The 19,413-nt window shown below is 44.9% G+C and overlaps 1 protein-coding gene across 1 annotated transcript in view; it reads left to right on the top strand.

Moving 5' to 3' along the window:
- The window catches only part of DNAH3 (dynein axonemal heavy chain 3), a 211,951-nt gene that overhangs the window by 68,516 nt on the left and 124,022 nt on the right, over window positions 1-19,413 (top strand). The window contains exons 20-24 of the mRNA XM_054453424.2: window positions 896-987; window positions 7,317-7,431; window positions 11,921-12,037; window positions 13,157-13,336; window positions 15,375-15,511. Coding sequence (XP_054309399.2) covers window positions 896-987; window positions 7,317-7,431; window positions 11,921-12,037; window positions 13,157-13,336; window positions 15,375-15,511 — 641 coding nt within the window. The remainder of the gene's footprint in view (window positions 1-895; window positions 988-7,316; window positions 7,432-11,920; window positions 12,038-13,156; window positions 13,337-15,374; window positions 15,512-19,413) is intronic.

The raw sequence follows: 19,413 nt of genomic DNA, 5'->3' as shown, positions 1-19,413 counted from the left end.
CAAGTGAGCCGCCCGCCTCAGCCTCCCAAAGTGCTGGGATTACAGGAGTGAGCCACTGCATCCAGCCAATAATTTTAAAGTTTCTGGTAGCCACATTTTACAAAGTAAAAGGGGCTGGGCATGATGGCTCACATCTGTAATCCCAGCATTTTTGGGAGATCAAGGTGGGAGGATGGCTTGAGTGTAGGAGTTCAAGACCAGCGTGGAAAACATAGCGAGACCCCATCTCTACAAAAAAATTTTTAAAAAGAAAAAGGTTAGCCAGGCATGGTGTTGTATGCCAGTGGTCCCAGCTGCTCAGGAGGTCGAGGCAGGAGGACCACTTGAGCCTGGGAGGTCAAGGCTGCAGTGAGTCATGATCACACCACTGCACTTCAACCTGGGCAACAGAGCAGGACCCTGTCTAATTAAAATTAGCTGGGTGTGGTGGCTCACTCCTGTAATACGACTACTTTGGGAGGCTATGGTGGGAGGATCGCTTGAGGCCAGGAGTTTGAGACCACTCTGAGCAACACAGCAAGACCCTATCTCTACAATAAATTTAAAAATTAGCCAGGCAAGGTGCTGTGTGCCTGTGGCCCCAGCTACTGGGGAGGCTGATTTGGGAGGATTGCTTGGGCCTGGGAGGTCAAAGCAGCAGTGAGCTATGATGGCACTGTTGCACTTCAGCCTGGGAGACAGAGTGAGACTCTGTCTCAAAAAATTTTTTAAATTTAATTTAAAAATAAATTCCTCAATCACACTAGCCTCATCTCTGGTGCTCAACAGCCACCTGCCACTTGTGGCTATTATGCTGAGCAGTGCAGATAAAAAGAACATCTCCATCATCACAGAAGGTTCTACTGGACAGCACTGCCTTGGACAACAAACATTTGCTTTCCTCTTTTCTTTGCAGATCAGTGAGATTGTCGGCTATGAGATAAAGCCCACCGAAACGACCTGCCTCTCAAATATGCTCGAATTTGGATTCGGCAAATTCGTTGAAAAGTAAGGGCTTACCCTCTCCTTCAGAAAAGGTTTTGGTCAAAGGATCTGTAAGTTCCCACAGTGATCTGATTGGCCCCATATCAGGCTGTTTGTTTTTTTTTTTTTTTTCCTTGTGGCGTAGAGTGGCTTAAGGCTATTTAATTACCTCCAAATTGGTGAAGCTTCTGTTTTTAGCTGAAGAGCTGCTGATGGGTTGTGACTAGAAAATTGAGTCATGGATTTTATTTCAAAGGGAATTTTTTTTTTTTAATGTTCTTTGAACCTGAGCTTCAAGCCCAGCTGTCAGTGACTGGGGGCAAAACCATTCAGCCTTTCTGTGCCTCGGTTTCCTCTTCTTAAACAAACAAAGCAACAACCGTCTCTGAGCTTTAAGATTGTGTGAAACCTGGTCCAATAAGAAGTCTCTTCTCTTCTGGGCACAGTGGCTCATGCCTGTAATTTCAGCACTCTGGGGGGCCGAGGCAGGCGGACCACTTGAGGTCAGGAGTTCAAGACCAGCCTGGCCAACATAGTGAAACCCCCGTTTCTACTAAAAATACAAAAGCTAGCCAGGCATGGTGGTGCATGCCTGTAGTCCTAGCTACTTAGGAAGCTAAGGCCAGAGGATCGCTCAAACCCAAGAGGTGGAGGTTGCAGTGAGCCAAGACAGCGCCATTGCACTACAGCCTGGGTGACAGTGTGAGACTCCATGTTAATTAAAAAAAAAAAGAAGTCTCTTCTCTTGCTTTCTTCCCTTCTCCAAATTCCCCTGGAGTTTGTGTGTGAGAATTTAACTATTTGAATGCTACTTCTAGAACAGAGCTTCTCAGGACCCTACTTGCTTTTTCACACTTCCTTCGGGGCGACAGGTGGGGAGATGTTGCATTGCCTGGGCTGGAGACCCTGTTAGGCAAGTGTGGCACCCAGACCTGCTGCATCAGCGTCAGCTAGAAACTAGCTAGAATGCACATTTTCAGGCCCCACCCAACCCACATAATCAAATTCTGCAGATGGGCCCTGCAATCTGCATTTTAACAAATCCTTCAGGTCAGCACTGTCCAAAGCAACATTCACTGGCCACATGTGGCCATTGAGCCCCTACAGTGCAGCTAGTCTGAATTAGATGTGCTGTAAGTATAAAATACAGGCTGGATTTCGAAGACATACTACAAGAAAAAAGAATGCAAAATGCCTAACAATTTTTAATACTGATTAACATTGAAATGATAATATTTTGGATACATTGAGTCAAATACATTATTGGAACTGATTTCACCTGTGTCTTTTAATATTTTTTAAATGTGGCTACTAGAAACTTTATTTTATTTCATTTTATTTTATTTTGGAGACGGAGTCTCACTCTGTCACCCAGGCCAGAGTGCAATGGCGCAATCTCGGCTCACTGCAACCTCCGCCTCCCAGGTTCAAGCGATTCTCCTGCCTCAGCCTCCCGAGTAGCTGGGGTTACAGGTGCCTGCCACCACGCCTGGCTAATTTTTGTATTTTTGGTAGAGATGGGGTTTCACCACATTGGCCAGGCTGGTCTTGAACTACTGACCTCAGGTGATTTGCGCACCTCGGCCTCCCAAAGTGCTGTGATTACAGGTGAGAAACTTTAAAATTACATATGTGGCTCACTCTATATTTCTAATGGACAGCACTGCTCCAGGCGATTCTGATACATGAAAGGCTAAGAATTCCTCACTCATACTGCAGCAGAGCAGGTCTAATTTAAGGCACTTCCCAGCTCCTGAATCTTCCTGCCACCTAAATACTTTGATGCCTCTCCAACACCACCACTATGTTCCTCATTAAGGAGCAGGCCTAGAGACACATACGTTTTTATCAGGCTTAGGATAAAAACTCTTAGGTTTTTTGGCCAAAGGGCCTCACATTCCCCCAGTAAGATGTTTCCAAGAGACACTAGCTATTGAACGCTTATGCTGCACTCAGCATTTTATATACCTTAACCCTTTTTATTTATTTATTTATTTATTTTTTATTTTTTGAGACAGAGTCTCACTCTGTCTCCCAGGCTGGAGTGCAATGGTGCAATCTCAGCTCACTGCAACCTCCGCCTCCTGGGTTCAAGTGATTCTTCTGCTTCAGCCTCCCGAGTGGCTGGGATTACAGGCACCTGCCATCATGCCTGGCTAATTTTTATATTTTTGTAGAGATGGGGTTTCATCATGTTGGTCAGGCCGGTCTCGAACTCCTGACCTCAGGTGATCCATCTGCCTTGGCCTCCCAAAGTACTGGGATTACAGGCGTGAGCCACCATGCCCGACCTTAACACATTTATCCATCACAAAAACCTAGTGTCCTAGATCCTACCGTCCTAATATTATTCTCATTTTACAGATGAGGAGATAAACTTCAGATTATTAGCCACTGATTACAGCTAGTAACCAAAAGAACGAACATTTCACTTAGGAAAGAATCAAGATTTGAACATAAGCAGGCTTCCATTACCAGGCAGGCCTTAACCATGACCCTTCACTGCCGAAAAAGTAAACCCCTCTCCGGAGACAGCGAATGAGCAAATAAACATACAGCTATTCTTATACTTTCCATGCACACATGTTCAACTGTGACCAATTCAGAAGTGGAAGCATCTTGGCTAAGTTGTTTACTTCTGTGCGGCTTGGTTCCATTTGTAACATGGAGAGTAGCTAGGTGATTAGAGTTAGGATTAGGAGAAAAGGCATGTCACCTGAACTGATTCCATGTCTGGGGACTCAGCCACCACCATTTAGGGAGGTGTGATATTGCATGTATTCCACCCACACCATAGTTAGTGCAGCTTCATCACAGCCCATAGTTAATGAGCTTCTCCAGCACATTTTGGGTGAGGTCAACTCTTGATATATTTCATGAATTCCCAAACTGATTAATCCCTCATCTGTTCAATCATTTGCATTCTAAGTCATACCCTAGGGTAATTCATGAGGCCTGGTGCCAGCATTTGGTCTTATTTAATTGAACCCCAAAGCCTGTGATAGGGGCATATGGGGACCTGAGGCCTGTCAAGTGACTTGGCCACAGCCGCACAGCCAGTGAGCACTGGAGGCTGGGCCTTGTGACTCCTTGTCTCATACTAATCTGGGCTGGCACCTGCCTTTATTAATTATTCCCTATATGCACACTCATTTTGGTCGCCTCTCACAGGCCATATTTAAGTCAGTGACCACGCTGCTGAGGTCCTGATCAGTCCTTGTTTGTAATTTTCTGCTCCTAATCTTCCTCCCTTCTCGAGGCTAAATGAGGGTTCTCAGCTCTATTTAATTGGTCCTATTTGATTGAACACATGTGAACAGTTCTATTAGTTCTGTTACTCTTTTTTTTTTTTGAGATGGAATTTTACTCTTGTTGCCCAGACTGGAGTGCAATGACATGATCTTGGCTCAATGCAACCGTCACCTCCTGGGTTCAAGCGATTTTCCTGCCTCAGCCTCCCGAGTAGCTGGGATTACAGGCATGCGCCACCATGCCTGGCTAATTTTGTATTTTTAGTAGAGACGGTTTCACCATGTTGGTCAGGCTGGTCTTGAACTCCTGACCTCAGGTGATTCACCTGCCTCGGCCTCCCAAAGTGCTGGGATTACAGGAGTGAGCCACCGTGCCTGGCCTAGTTCTATTGCTCTTTCTAAGAAAGAGGAGGGAGAAGGCATATCATAAAGGTGGAAGAAGAAACACCAGGGTAGGAGTCAGATTAGGAGGAATTAGTGTCAATACCCAGTTCCAGGAATCCCCGGCTGTGTGATTTTGGACACGTCACTTGCTTCCTCTGAGCGCTGGTTTCCTGACCTATGAGTAAATATCAGATGGTCTCTTCTACACTCAAGGATGCAATGAAAGACAGGGCTGAGGCAGAGAGAACAGTCCCTCTTTCCACTTCCAAGAACCTGGCTTTCCAATTCTTTGCCACACCTCGGTTTTAGGACCCAGATCTCCATGTGGAAACAAGAAGAAAGGAATTTGCCTCTTCTCTCTCTCCCTCTATGCCCCTTTCTGTGGAACAGAGGGGCCATGGACGGGTGGACCCAGTATCAGGAAAATAGTAGGTGTTTTTGAAAGGGGAAGGGATGGGAAGTAGAGCAAAAGCCATCACATAAATTAACAGAGGTTCAAAATCTGAATAAGAAATCAGAATACTGGCCGGGCACGGTGGCTCACGCCTGTAATTCCAGCACTTTGGGAGGCCGAGGCGGGCGGATCACTTGTGGTCAGGAGTTCAAGACCAGCCTGGCCAATATGGTGAAACCCCGTCTCTACAAAAAATACAAAAATTAGTGAGGCGTGGTGGAGGGCACCTGTAATCCCAGCTGCTCACGAGGCTGAGGCAGGAGAATTGCTTGAATCCGGGAGGCAGAGGTTGCAGTGAGCCAAGATCACGCCACTGCACTCTAGCCTGGGCATCACAGTGGGACTCCATCTGGGGAAAAAAACATAAAAGAAATCAGAATATGGGCAAATAAGGCATAAACAAAGATGGAAAGAAGAGGTCTTATTTTAGTGACCTTACAACAGTGGTTCTCAACTGGGGGCCATTTCCCACCCCTAAGGGACACTTGGAAATATCTGGAGACATTTTTGGTTGTCATAACTGGCAAAAGATGGGGCAGGGCTGGGGAGTCTGCTGCTGGTGTCTAGTGGGTGGAGACCAGGGATGCTGCTAAACACCCTAGAAGGTACGGTACAGCTCCCCATGACAATTATTCAGCCTATGTGAGTTTGCTAGGTCTCATCAAAAGACAAAGAAACAAATTGAGTTATAGTCTAATTGACTTTTAATCAAGATTCATGAATCAGGGCAGCCTCTGTTTTCCAAAACAGAATGAGAGTTCCCACTGGGCAGTAGCACAATGGTAAGTTTTATAAGGAAACAGAATAATATGAAAAAAAAAAGATTAATTAACATCAGGTTATTGTTTTATAAGGGTTCAAGCAGAGGGAACTTCCTTATTCTCTGAGTCAGGTAGACTGGAGTCTCCTGTTTTCAGGAAAAACTGTCCTGTTCTGGGATCTATCTCCTTCCTTAAAGATTCAGTTTGATTACATGCCATTTAGCGTGAGTGACTCCATTTTGGTTTGGTCTGGTCTGCTGGGGTCTAGTGCAGGAGCTCAGTCCGGAATAATGACCTCACATAATTTTTGTTGAATAGGCTGCTCTTACAACATACCATAGACTGAGTGGCTTACACGACAGAAATTTATTGTCTCATAATTCTGGAGGCTGAAAGTCCAAGGCCAAATTGTAGGCAGGGTTGGTTCCTTCCGAGGCCTCTCTCCTTGGCTTGCAGATGGCTGTCTTCCCCTATGAATTGACATGATCTTCCCTGTGTGTGTCTGTGTCCTAATCTGTTCTTATAAGGCCACCAATTATAATGGATTAAGGCCCACCCTCATGACTTATTTTAATTTAATTACCTCTCTAAAGATCCTTTCTCCAAATAGAGTTACATTCCAAGATATTAGGGGTTAGAATTTCTTTTTTTTTTTTTTTTTTGAGACGGAGTCTTGCTCTGTCACCCAGGCTGGAGTGCAGTGGCACGATTTTGGCTCACTGCAACCTCCGCCTCCCGGGTTCATGAGGTTCTCCTGCCTCAGCCTCCCGGGTAGCTGGCATTACAGGCAGGTGCCACCACGCCCGGCTAATTTTTGTATTTTTAGTGGAGACGGGGTTTCACCCTCTTGGCCAGGATGGTCTCGATCTCTTGACCTTGTGATCTGCCCGCCTTGGCCTCCCAAAGTGCTGGGATTACAGGCATGAGCCACCGCGCCCAGCTTAGAATTTCAATATATGAATTTTCGGGGAGACAATATTTAACCCATAACACAGCCCAAAAAGTCAATGGTGCCAAGGGTGAGAAACCTGCAAAACACTGGCGGTAGCTGGCAGATCTTAGAGCAGGATAGTAAACCTTTTGGTCAAATCAAGGGCTTTTGGAGATTCTCCTAAGACTGAGCTGAAATTCCTCCTTTTTTTTTTTTTTGAGACAGGGTTTTACTCTGTTTTCCAGAGTGGAGTGCAGTGGTGCAATCACGATCTCTGCTCACTGCAGCCTCTACCTCCCAGGCTCAGGCGATCCTCCCACCTCAGCCTCCTGAGTAGCTAGAACTACAGGCACACATCACACCTGGCTAATTTTTGTGTTTTTAGTGGAGATGGGGTTTTGCTATGTTGCCCAGGCTGGTCTCGAACTCCCGACCTCAAGCAATCTTCCCTCCTTGGCCTCCCAAAGTGCTGGGATTACAGGCATGAGCCACCATGCCTGGCCTGAAGTTCCTCCTTTGATGTGTCTTCTCTGCCTCCTGTTGATGTTGCTGTTGCTGTGTTCTCTCTTTAGATTGGAGCCCATTGGTGCAGCCGCCAGCAAGGAATACTCTCTGGAGAAAAACTTGGATAGAATGAAGTTAGATTGGGTTAACATGACATTCAGCTTCGTGAAATACAGGGACACTGTGAGTCTCACTCCAACTGCAGCCCCTTTTGAAAGCAGCCCCATTTATTATGCAATAGATTACAGAAACAATTCATTCAGAATGGCGACAGAACTCACAGAGAAATAATCGCTCATGTCTTGATTGTTTCCTCCTGTCTGCCTTTCTGTCTCGGTCATCTTTCCTCTCAGCACCACCAAAGAGATGCATTCTTCAAATCAGAAAAGCCTTTTAATTCAGAGCAAGAAGCTTTCTCAGTGCAAAGGAACCAAGCAAGCCTCTAAATCAGCACCTCCCAGTGAAGGTGCAGGCTTGTACACCATTCCAAAGCTTCCCAGTCCTGTCAGAAGCACAGGGGCAGACAATGACTTGTGTTTCTCAGATGTCGATGTGTGCAGGAATCACCGGAGATCTTGTTGAAATGCAGGTTCTGATTCAGCAGGTCTGGGATGGGACCTAAGATTCTGCAGATCTAACAAGCTCCCAGATAATATTGATCAATTTTGAATAGTAAAGGTGTAGGTTTCTTTCTTTTCACTTGCACTTGTAGAAAACACAGGAGTTCGTACAGCGCATGCGAAGGTGCACACACCCGAAGCGTTTGCTCAGCTGTCTTTAGGGTCTGGCTTGCTTTTGTGATAGAATGTGAGGTAGGGATGAGGGCTGCAGCTCTTGGGCAGCTGTAAATCATGGAGGCAACAGGTTGATGCACACATCCTGCAGACCATTGGTTCTTTTTTTCTTTCTTTTTTTTGAGATGGAGTCTTGCTCTGTCACCCAGGCTGGAGTGCAACTGCATGATCTCGGCTCACTGCAACCTCTGCCTCCTGGGCTCAAGCGATTCTCATACCTCAGCCTCCTGAGTAGCTGGGATTACAGGTGCCCGCCACCACGCCCAGCTAATTTTTGTATTTTCAGTAGAGATGAGGTTTCACCATGTTGGCCAGGCTGTTCTTGAACTCCTGACCTCAAGTGATCCACCTGCCTCCGCCTCCCAAAGTGCTGGGATTACAGGCGTGAGCCACCATGCCAGGCCCAACCACTGATTCCTAAGTCAGCGCTTCCAAACCTGCATTATAGAATCATCTGGGATGCTTTAAAATCTCCCAGTGGATTCTTCCTGGCTCCTCCCCTCCCAGAATGCCTGGGCATCTGCATTTTTAAGGCACCCCTGGTTTTTCTCATGTGCAATGAGGATTGAGAACCAAAAGCTCCCAAGCCTCCCTCCTCCCCCAGGCTGCATGTTATCTACTTGTGACTTCTTTCCCTATTCAGTTTAAATGGTTGGAGTGCCTTGATTTCACTCAAGGAAGAGCTGTAGGGGTGAAAAGGTGTGATCCCTTTCTTCACCTAGCATGAAGGTCATTCACCGCCAATATTCCTATAATAAACGACAGATTAACAAGAGAAAAGCATTAAAATTTTTTTTAATCAAAGTTTTACATGACTTTGGAACCATCGAAACTGAAGACCCAGGGAAAACTGTGTTTTGGGGCTTAGGTTTGATGAAGAATGGACAGCTTTATGGAAATGAAATTGAACAAAAGCGTGTGGTATAATGGTCTAGACTCCAGGGGAAGCCTAGCAAGACCTGCCTGTTGAGATTCTTCTTGGTCTTTCTGTGTAGCAGTCCTTCCTCCCAGGCATAGGGCAAGACCCCTCAGGAACGACGGTCTTGTGACCCACTATCAGACAAGGTTGCTCAGAGAATTTCCTTATGGCCGGCTGTCTTGGTCAGAGTGATATTTCTGGGTTTTATGGCTTGCTGCGGGAAAGAGGAGTTTAGTTTCTATGGACTGTCTTAGGGAAAAGATAAAGGAGCAGGAGAAAGGAAGAAAAAGATGGACAGAAAGATCTTGCTTCCAAGGCCTTCCAATGTCCTTCAGTTCAAAATACCCAGCAAATCAAGGTGCAATGCTTCGGGGTATCGTGTTCTGAGCCCCAACAGAACTATACATGAGCTAATGAGAGGGAAGAGAGCTGAGGGCACAGGGCCTCTTTACTGAGCCTCTCCCAGCAAGGGTGACCCAGCCACCATGGGTCTCAGAAGCGTGGCTGCATGATCAGCTTGGATTAGACACTGCTATAGAGGCTGTTGGGGTGACAAGAGGAGTGTAAGCTAGGAGACCTGGGGAACAGCTCACTTATACCTGGCCAATCTGCAGAGTTTTTTCCTAAAGTAACTACAGACAAGGATCAGTAGCTAAATGGGGATCAAGAAACCACTTTATTAATAGCCCAACACACCTCCCAGTGCTGAGCTACTGGTAAAACATAGATAAGACAATACATGCTATGCCCAAATTTAGCCTCCTAGATTAGACTTGAAAGAAGTGAGAACAGAGCGAGAAAGACCAAACCTGCCCCAGGGGTCAGACCCCTGTCAGCTTGCTTGCCACAGTGGCCCAGGAGAAAAAGTGCCACCCACAGGGCCTGGCCTTTAAGGCACACCTTAGACCTCACCTACCAGTAAAACAGGACCACTTGGTCAGGCTTGGTGGCTCACACCTATAATCCCAGCACTTTGGGAGGTCCAGGTGAGAGGATCACTTGAGCCCAGGAGTTCGAGAACAGCCTGGGTAACACAGCAACACCCCATCTCTACAAATAATAATAATAATAATAATAATAATTAGCTGAGTATGGTGATGTGCACCAGCTACTTGGAAAGCTATTTGGGAAGCTGAAGCAGGGAGATTGCTTGAACCCAGGAATTTGAGGCTGCAGTAAGCTATGATTGCAACATTACACTCCAGCCTGGGTGACAGAGTGAGACCCTGTCTCAAAAAGAGACCCAATAAATGTATAAAACAAGCCAGGCATGATGGCTCGTGCCTGTCACGCTTGTAATCCCAGCATTTTGGGAGGCTGAGGCAGGCAGATCACTTGAGGTCAGGAGTTTGAGACTAACCTCGCCAACATGGAGAAACCCCATCTCTGCTAAAAGTACAAAAATTAGCCCGGCGTGGTGGTGCTTGCCTGAAATCCCAGCTACTCGGGAGGCTGAGGCAGGAGAATCAGTTGAATCCGGGAGGCGGAGGTTGCAGTGAGCTGAGATCATGCCACTGCACTCCAGCCTGGGCAACAGAGCAAGACTATCTCAAAAATAAATAAATAAATAAATAAAACAGAGGTCCCCAAACTTTCTTGGTTCACAATGCCTCTGTGTCTAAGTACTTTTTTCACAGTGCCCTTAGGCCAAAAGAAATATCTAATAGCTTTGTTTATGCAGTAATTAGGTCCAAACAACTTAATAAGGATTTATGCTCTAACAACTTAGGCACTGTTTGAAAAAAATACACCTACATTGAAAGAAAAAATAATAGTTGTATTTTATTTTTAAATAGTCACAATCACTTACTCTAAGTTGGCTGCGGTGCCCCTGGGGCACGTCAGTTCACAGTGTGGAAACCACAGGTCTAGGTCTAACCAGTCAGATTAGCAGCTGATCTTCCTACTCGAGGGAAAGGAGATCCAGGAAAGCAAGTGGAGAAGCATGAACACAGGGAAAGGGGCAGAAATCTTCCTCCCCAGCAGATTCTATCTGTGAGTCTTGGATTAGACTGTATTTGACTTCTGCAAAGGAGGTGGACAATAAATGTCTTTAAAAAAAAAAAATTTTAGAGATGGGGTCTTGCTATGTTGCCCAGGCTGGTCTTGAATTCCTAGGCTCAAGCGATCCTCCTACCTCAGCCTCCCAAAGTGCTGGGATTATGGGCGTGAGACACCTTGTCCAGCCTAAATATCTTTAATAACATTTTCAAGGAAGAAAGTAGAAGTCCTATCCCCTGCAAGACATAGATTCCTACTCCATAAGAGTGGAGTTCTGAGCTGTGAGGTCCTAAGGGATCAGCATAAAAAATGGGGAGGTAGCTGGATGCAGTGGCTCAAGCCTGTAATCCCAACACTTTGGGAGGCTGAGGCAAGAGGATCACTTGAGGCCAGGAGTTCAAGACCAGCCTGGGCAACATAGTGAGACCCCATCTCTTAAAAAAAATATCCAGGCTGGGCGTGGTGGCTCATGCCTGTAATCCCAGCACTTTGGGAGGCCGAGGCAGGTGGATCACCTGAGGTCAGGAGTTTGAGAGCAGCCTGGCCAACGTAGTGAAACCCTGTCTCTACTAAACATAAAAATTAGCCGGGCGTGGTGGCATTTGCCTGTAATCCCAGCTATTCGGGAGGCTGAGGCAGGAGAATCACTTGAACCTGGGAGGCGGACGTTGCAGTGAGCAGAGATTCTGCTGGTGCCCTCCAGCCTGGGCAACAGGAGTGAAAATCTGTCTTAAAAAAAAATCCAGGCATGGTGGCATATGCCTGTAGTCCTACCTACTTGGGAGGCTGAGGCAGGAGGATCCCTTAAGCCCAGGAGTTTGAAGCTGCAGTGAGCTAGGATCGAGCCATTGCACTCAGGCCTGGGTGAGGAGACCCTGTCTCAAACAAATTTTTAAAAAGGAAAAGAAAAATGGGGAGGTTTCACAATTTTGACAGGGTGGGGCGTCTTTATTTACAGGATACAAGCATCTTGTGTGCAATTGATGACATTCAAATGCTACTCGATGATCACGTGATAAAGACCCAGACCATGTGTGGCTCCCCATTCATCAAACCAATAGAAGCAGAATGCCGGGTAAGAGGAAATGAAGTTGAATGCTTTGAGGTGTTTCATTAGCTCTGGGTTTCTCAGAGGAGGGGAAAGGTTTTCAAGTTCAGTTAACAAAGAAAATCACTTTGTCCGAATTGGAAAAATAAATAAATAAATGACACAGTGGCTCACACCTGTAACCCCAGTACTTTGGGAGGCCAAGGCGGGGAGATCACCTGAGGTCAGGAGTTCAAGACCAGCCTGGCCAACATGGTGAAACTCCGTCTCTAGTGAAAATACAAAAATTAGCCAGGCATAGTGGAGGGCGCCTGTAATCCCAGCTTCTTGGGAGGCTGAGACAGGAGAATCACTTGAACCCAGGAGGTGGAGGTTGCAGTGAGCCGAGATCGCACCATTGCACTCCAGCCTGGGCGACAAGAGTGAAACTCCATCTCAAAAATAAATAAATAAATTAATTAATTAATGACACAAGACTGAAAGCAATAACCATCCAAGAAAGCATATGGCATGCTGAGCCTTTGCAACTGTTTGCCAAAAGAGAAGATGAGATTTGAATGCACCAAATATATGTGCATTTGGGAAGCATCTTATGGTAGTAATCTAGAATGTAAGCTACCCGAAGGTAGGGGTTTGGCCTCCTGTGCTCATTGTTTGTAGCAGTGACATAGGCTAAGGACACAAACTCTGAAGCCAGATTACCTGCGTTCGAATTCTGGCTCTGCTCCTTATTAGTAATGTGACCTTGGGCACGTTACTAAACTGTTGTGTTTCGGTTTCTATATCTGGAAAATGCGGTTTGTAATCACATCTACCTTGTAAGGCTGTGGGATTAAATTGGTTCCATATACTTAAAGCACTCAGACCATCACTTCTCACAGATTACGTGTATAACTATTGTAATTATTCTGCTAGGACGTGAGCTCCATAAAGGGCAAAGCTCTTGTGTGTTTCATTCATTGCCATGTTCACATCACCTGGAGCAGTGACCAGAGCATAGGGAGCCCTCAATAAGTATTTGTTAAACAAGTGACTGACTGAATGAATGAATAAATGTATGGCTGGCTCCATCCATTTGCTCAGTCCATGGGCCTGTGATGCAGAGTGGCAGGTTAATGATTCAGATATGAAATGCTAAATTCACAGAAATGGGAAGAAAAGCTAACTCGCATACAAGACAATTTGGATGCCTGGTTGAAATGCCAAGCCACCTGGCTGTACCTGGAACCAATCTTCAGTTCAGAAGACATCATAGCCCAGATGCCAGAAGAGGGGAGGAAATTTGGCATTGTTGATAGTTACTGGAAATCACTTATGTCCCAAGCGGTAAGTTTTTATACCCTAATAACTCTTACCAGCAGAAATACAAATGTTTCCTCATTATGCATTCTAGTCATCTTCCTTGAAACTTGTAAATGAACTAGAGTTTTGGAAAATCAATCTTTTTATATCTTCTTCTAATTTCAAAAGTTGTTATTATTAAAAATGCAAACATATGACCAGTGCGATGGCCCATGCCTATAATCCCATCACTTTGGGAGGCCAAGGCAGGGGTATCATTTGAGGTCAGGAGTTCCAGACCAGCCTGGCCAACATGGCGAAACACCCCATCTCCACTAAAAATACAAAAAAAAAAAAATATTAGCCAGGCATTGTGGTGCATGCCTGTAATCCCAGCTACTCGGAGGGCTGAGGTGGGAGGATCGCTTGAACTCAGGAGGCGGCGGTTGCAGTGACCTGGGATCGTGCCACTACACTCCAGGCTGGGAGAGAGAGCAAGACTCCATCTCAAAAAAAATTAAAAAAAAAAAAAAAAGCAAATACAAATATGTAACATAGAAAGCAGAAATCTTTTGAAATCCCACTTCCCAAGCAGTAACTATAGGCAGTTTGTATTATTTAACTGTCATTTCTTACAAGGTTTTATTTGTTACAGGATAATGCTATTTTTATTTTCATAAAATTTTATAAAATTTTTTATAAATTTTATATAATTTTTATAGCTTGAGAATCCTTTTAGAATTCCAACAATTACCCACATTTGGTTACTCAGTTATTTAACAAATGTTTATTCAGTACCTGCAATGACCCAGGTATTACATTAGGAATCAGAAAATACTTGAAGGTGGCAAGAATATGATTTCTGTCTTCATAGAATTTCCTGCCTTGGCTGAGTGTGGTGGCTCACACCTGTAATTCCAGCCCTCTGGGAGGCCAAGGCAGGTGGATCGCTTGAGCTTAGGAGTTGGAGACCAGCCTGGGTAACATGGTGAAACCCCATCTCTACAAAAATATAAAAAATTAGCTGGGTATGGTGGTGTGCACCTGTAATCCTGGCTATTCCGAGGCTGAGGCAGGAGGATCCCTTGAGCCCGGGAGGCAGAGGTTGCAGTGAGCCCAGATTGCGCCACTGCACTCTAGCCTGGGCAACAGAGCGAGACTCTGTCCCCCCACCCAAAAAAAGTAATATACAAATAGTTATTAGAATACAGAAGAGTGATTTAGTTATCTCAGGGTGTCAAGGAAGGCCTCTAAAGCAGGAACGTTGGGATCAAGCCTTGAAGGATGGTAAGTTCACTGGGTATGCAAGGCACCTAGAGGCATCTTTTATGAGGTCGAATCATTTTCCTTTCTAAGTCAAGTGTGACCAAACTGGGGTGCACTTAAAAAGATTTTGCTGCAAAGGAATTTGTCTTCCCTGCTTTGTTTGTGGGAGTGAGATAAATGGGAATTTAGATTGTCCAGCCAGCATAAGCCAATTCTTTATTAGTTAAGGTTGTTTGGGTGCAAGTGACAGAAACCGACTCAGGATAGCTGAAATGAGAAACCAAACGGGTGCCTCATGGAACCCAAGGCCAAATAGTGCAGACAAGCCTCACAAAAGATGGATCTAGAACCCAGAAGCCTCTTCTCTTAGGAACTCCTTCCATCTCTCTGATCTTGGCTCCTCTTTCCTGGCCCTGCCTTAGTCTCTCTCTCTCTCTCTCTCTTTCTCTCTCTCTCCCCCCCCCTCCCACCCCGCCTCAAGACTGGCTTTCTCTACCACTCCATCACACAGAGAGACATAATCTTCACTCAGCCCAGACTAGTATAGAATGTCATGGTTTAGATTCTAAACTCCTTGGGTTAAAATATAATTGGGCTTGGTTGGTTTTAGGTGCCCAATCCCTGCCCAGTCAACCATGATCAGAGGAACAAGGTCATGTTCCACGAGCATTCACCCCTGTGCAGTTAGGAGGGGGATCAGGAGGCAGTTAGCTGGACAAGGAGTGCTGTCAGTTGATAGGTCACACATTCATTACAATGACCAATCTCAGAACTTGGGAACCTTATGATGAGTCTCACCTTTTTTGATGGAACCCAGGTGAAAGATAACAGAGTTCTGGTGGCAGCCGACCAGACACGGATGGCCGAGAAGCTTCAAGAAGCCAACTTTCTCTTGGAGGACATCCAGAAAGGGCTGAATGATTACTTGGAGAAGAAGAGACTATTCTTCCCCAGGTATCCAGCATTGTTCTTTTATTTGGAATTACATTCTTGCCCCGTATGTAGGTAGAATTACATTTTTCATACCAAGAGTTGGCTTCAACCAATCTAGCCCATTCACTTTCCTGGTTTTCCGTTCTCCAAGATAGCTTTCAGGAATGGGGCATGGCTTCACGGTCTTTACTTAGTGTGAGGTTGAATGGACAGCAATGGGTGTCAGATGCACACATTGTCCAAACCAACACTGTTATTTTTCTGAATTACGGGGGTAGAGTATTCATAACTATGAGCCTGGATTTTGGAGTTAATCAGACCTCCTTTGGCATCCCAGCTTTTCTACCTAGTGGTCTTGAGGCCTCCAGCAAATCTATCCAAGCCTCAGGTTCTCCACCTGAAATTTGGGATATAATAATGGCCCCTACTTCATGTATTTGTTGTACACATTAACGAACTAACACATGTAAAAACATTTAGCACCGAGACTATGTGTTTAAGAAACATCAGTCAATTTTTTTATACCATCAAATTTTGTAGTTTCTGATAGGTTCGCTTATACATATTTGACTCTTTTTTTTTCACCACAAGAACCAATCTTCTGCATAAAAGTCAAGGGAGTTTTAGGTTAGTTCCAGGCTGGGCATGGTGGCTCACGCCTATAATCCCAACATTTTGGGAGGCCAAGGTGGGAGGATTGATTGAGCTCAGGAATTTGAGACCAGCCTGGACAAGATGGGGAAATTCCACCTCTACAAAAAAATACAAAAAATAAGCCAGCATGGTGGTGTTTGCCCATGGTCCCAGCTACTCTGGAGACTGAGGTAGGAGGATCGCTTGAGCCTGGGAGGCAGAGGTTGCAGTGAGCCAAGATTGCGCCAGTGCATTCCAGCCTGGGAAACAGAGTCAGACCCTGTCGCAAAATAAAAAAAAAGGAGAAGGTTAGTTTCGGAAAGGTGAGTTCTCGCTCCTGACATTCCTGATAATCTATCCATGACTAGTTCACCATTGACGGTCACTCCATGTCATTTGACCCCAATTAGGATGTTTGATCCTAATTTACCTTTAAGAAACATAAATTTTAGTGTTTCTTTATATGGAGACAAAGTTAGTTCCCTGCTGTTTACCAAAAAAAAAAAAAAAAAGTGATTTGTTAGAAACTCAGAAGTATGACTGAGCACGGTGGCTTATGCCTGTAATCCCAGCACTTTGGGAGGCTGAGGGGGCGGATCACCCGAGGTCAGGAGTTCAAGACCAGCCCGGCCAACATGGTGAAACCCCGCCTCTACTAAAAATACAAAAATTAGCCAGGTGTGGTTGGGGGCACCTGTAATCCCAGCTACTTGGGAGGCTACGGCAGGAGAATTGCTTGAACCTGGGAGGCAGAGGTTGCAGTGAGCTGAGATCATACCACTGCACTCCAGCCTGGGCGACAGAGCAAGACTCCATCTCAAATAAATAAATAAATAAATAAATAAACAAACTCAGAAGTATCGTTGGTATTTATTCAATTCAGCATTATCCAATGAACTTTCTGCAATGATAGGAATGTTCTTTGTCCGTACTGTTCAGTACAGTAGCCCTTAGCCGCCAGTGGCCACTGAGCACTTTATATGTGGCTGAGGTGACTGAGGAAGCCAATTTTTAACTTAGTTAATATTACTTTTTAATGTAAATAGCCACATGTGGCTAACAGCTTTTGTATTGGACAGCACGTTATAGTGGAAGGAACCCTGGTTTGGAAGCATAAGGCTTGAGAAGAGATTAAACTCAGGAAACACCTGAGGTTTGGGCTTCTAGTTCTAGACCCACTCCTGTTATTCCTAATTAAAATATGAATAATAGACCGGGTGCGGTGGCTCCTGCCTGTAATCCCAGCACTTTGGGAGACTGAAGCGGGCAGATCACGTGAGGCTGGGAGTTCGAGACCAGACTGGCCAACATGATGAAACCCTGTCTCTACTGAAAATACAAAAATTAGCTGGGCATGGTGGTGGGTGCCTGTAATCCCAGCTATTTGGGAGGCTGAGGCAGGAGAATTGCTTGAACCTGGGAGGCAGAGATTGTGGTGAGCAGAGATGGCGCCACTGCACTCTAGCCTGGGAGACTCTCTCTCAAAAAAAAATATGACTAATAGCACTAATATAGCATTTACTTTACACCAGGACCCTGCTCTAAGTGCTTTACACTTATTAACTAATTTAATCTTTGTAATACTCTTATGCGTTTGGGAACATTATTATTGTCCCTGTTTTATAAATGAGAAAATAATGATTTGCCCAAAGATACAAGACTGGTAAAATGATCAAGCTAGAATTGATACCCAGGAAGTCTGGATAAGATATTCAGCCATTTAACCTCTCTGAACCACATTTTTTCTCTAAGTTAAACACATACACACACACACACACACACACACACCCCTCAATATTTCTTTATGCATTTTTATTAAATAAAATTAAACACTCTCAGCAAACACTTTGAGAATGTTTTTGATAGCCACATAATTTAAGTTAATATCATCTTGAAAATACAGATTGCTAAAAAAAGATTTTAATTTTAAATGATACAAATGTATTATTATTACTCTTGTGGCCATTGAGCCTTATTCATTATAGCACATGGTGGAGATAGAGGGAGTGTATATCCATAGAGATCACCCATTTGAATTTCACTTGGGAGTGGGAGAAATTGGATATTGGATATTGGTTAGTTGATCAGCAACAAATAATTATTACTCTTTCTACTTGCTCAACACTGTAGATACAGTGTATTCGTTTGCTTTGCTGAATAACAAATGACCCCAAAAGTTAGAAGTGTGAAACAACAATCATGTATTTAGCTCATAATTCTCTAGGTTGGCAGATTGAGCTGGGCTTGGCTGGGTGGTTCTTCTGGCCTCGCTGGGGCTCACTCATGATTGCAGTCAGCCATCAGTCGGCATCCTTAATTGCTTGTCTGGTCATTGGCTTCCTGCTGGCTGGGCAACAGGTAGTTGGGCCACATGTCTTTTATCCTGTAGAAGACTAGCCTGGGTTTATTTATATGGTGGTGGTCACAGGGTTCCTAAGAGCAGCAAGAGTGAAAGCATCATGACCTCTTGATGCCTAGGCTTAGAACTTGCACAGATTCATATTCACTTACATTCTATTAGCCAAAGCAAGACACAGAGCCAGCTCAAGTTTGAGAAATGTGAGAACAGACTCCACCCCTTGATGAGAGGAACTGTAAATATCATGGCCATTTTTGTAATCCACCATATTTGGTAAAGACCATAATCACACAATCCCTCCATCATAGAACTTTCAGCCTGATGGTCACAGTACAGGTTTAAACATTGGACATTTTCTGAAGGTTTGTTGTTGCTGCTTTTAGGCCTGAACAAGAGATGAAATTGTCGTATTATCTCTAATTTAAAAGATAGTAGAGGGCTGAGTGCAGTGGCTCACGCTTATAGTCCCAGCACTCTAGGCGGTGAGGTGGATGGATCACTTGAGCCCAGGAGTTTGAGACTAGCCTGGGCAACATAGCAAGACCCCATCTCTACAAAGTATACAAAAATTAGCCGAGCGTGGTGGCATGCGCCTGTAGTTCCAGCTACTCAGGAGGCTGAGGCGGGAGAATTGCTTGAGCCCTGGAGGTCAAGGCTGTAGTGAGCCATGATTGCACCATTGCACTCCAGCCTGGGTGACAGAGAGAGACCCTGTCTCAAAAAAAAATAAAATGAAATGAAATGAAAGGTGGTAGAGGCCTCTGCATGTAAATAGGCTCGTTATTAACATTTGCTTTCTTGTATCATGCCTATACAATGTTCTTGCACGGATGGAGAGAAGGAAAGACAAGGAAGTCCCTCTCTCTCCTGCCCCAACTCAGTGGTTCTCAACAACGACTGCACATTGGACTGACCTGAAATTTAAAAAAAT

Source organism: Pongo pygmaeus, chromosome 18, assembly GCF_028885625.2.
Source record: "Pongo pygmaeus isolate AG05252 chromosome 18, NHGRI_mPonPyg2-v2.0_pri, whole genome shotgun sequence".
NCBI lineage: Eukaryota > Metazoa > Chordata > Mammalia > Primates > Hominidae > Pongo > Pongo pygmaeus.
The sequence above is the reverse complement of the archived record's forward strand: the minus strand, read 5'-3'. Positions and strand labels throughout refer to the sequence as shown.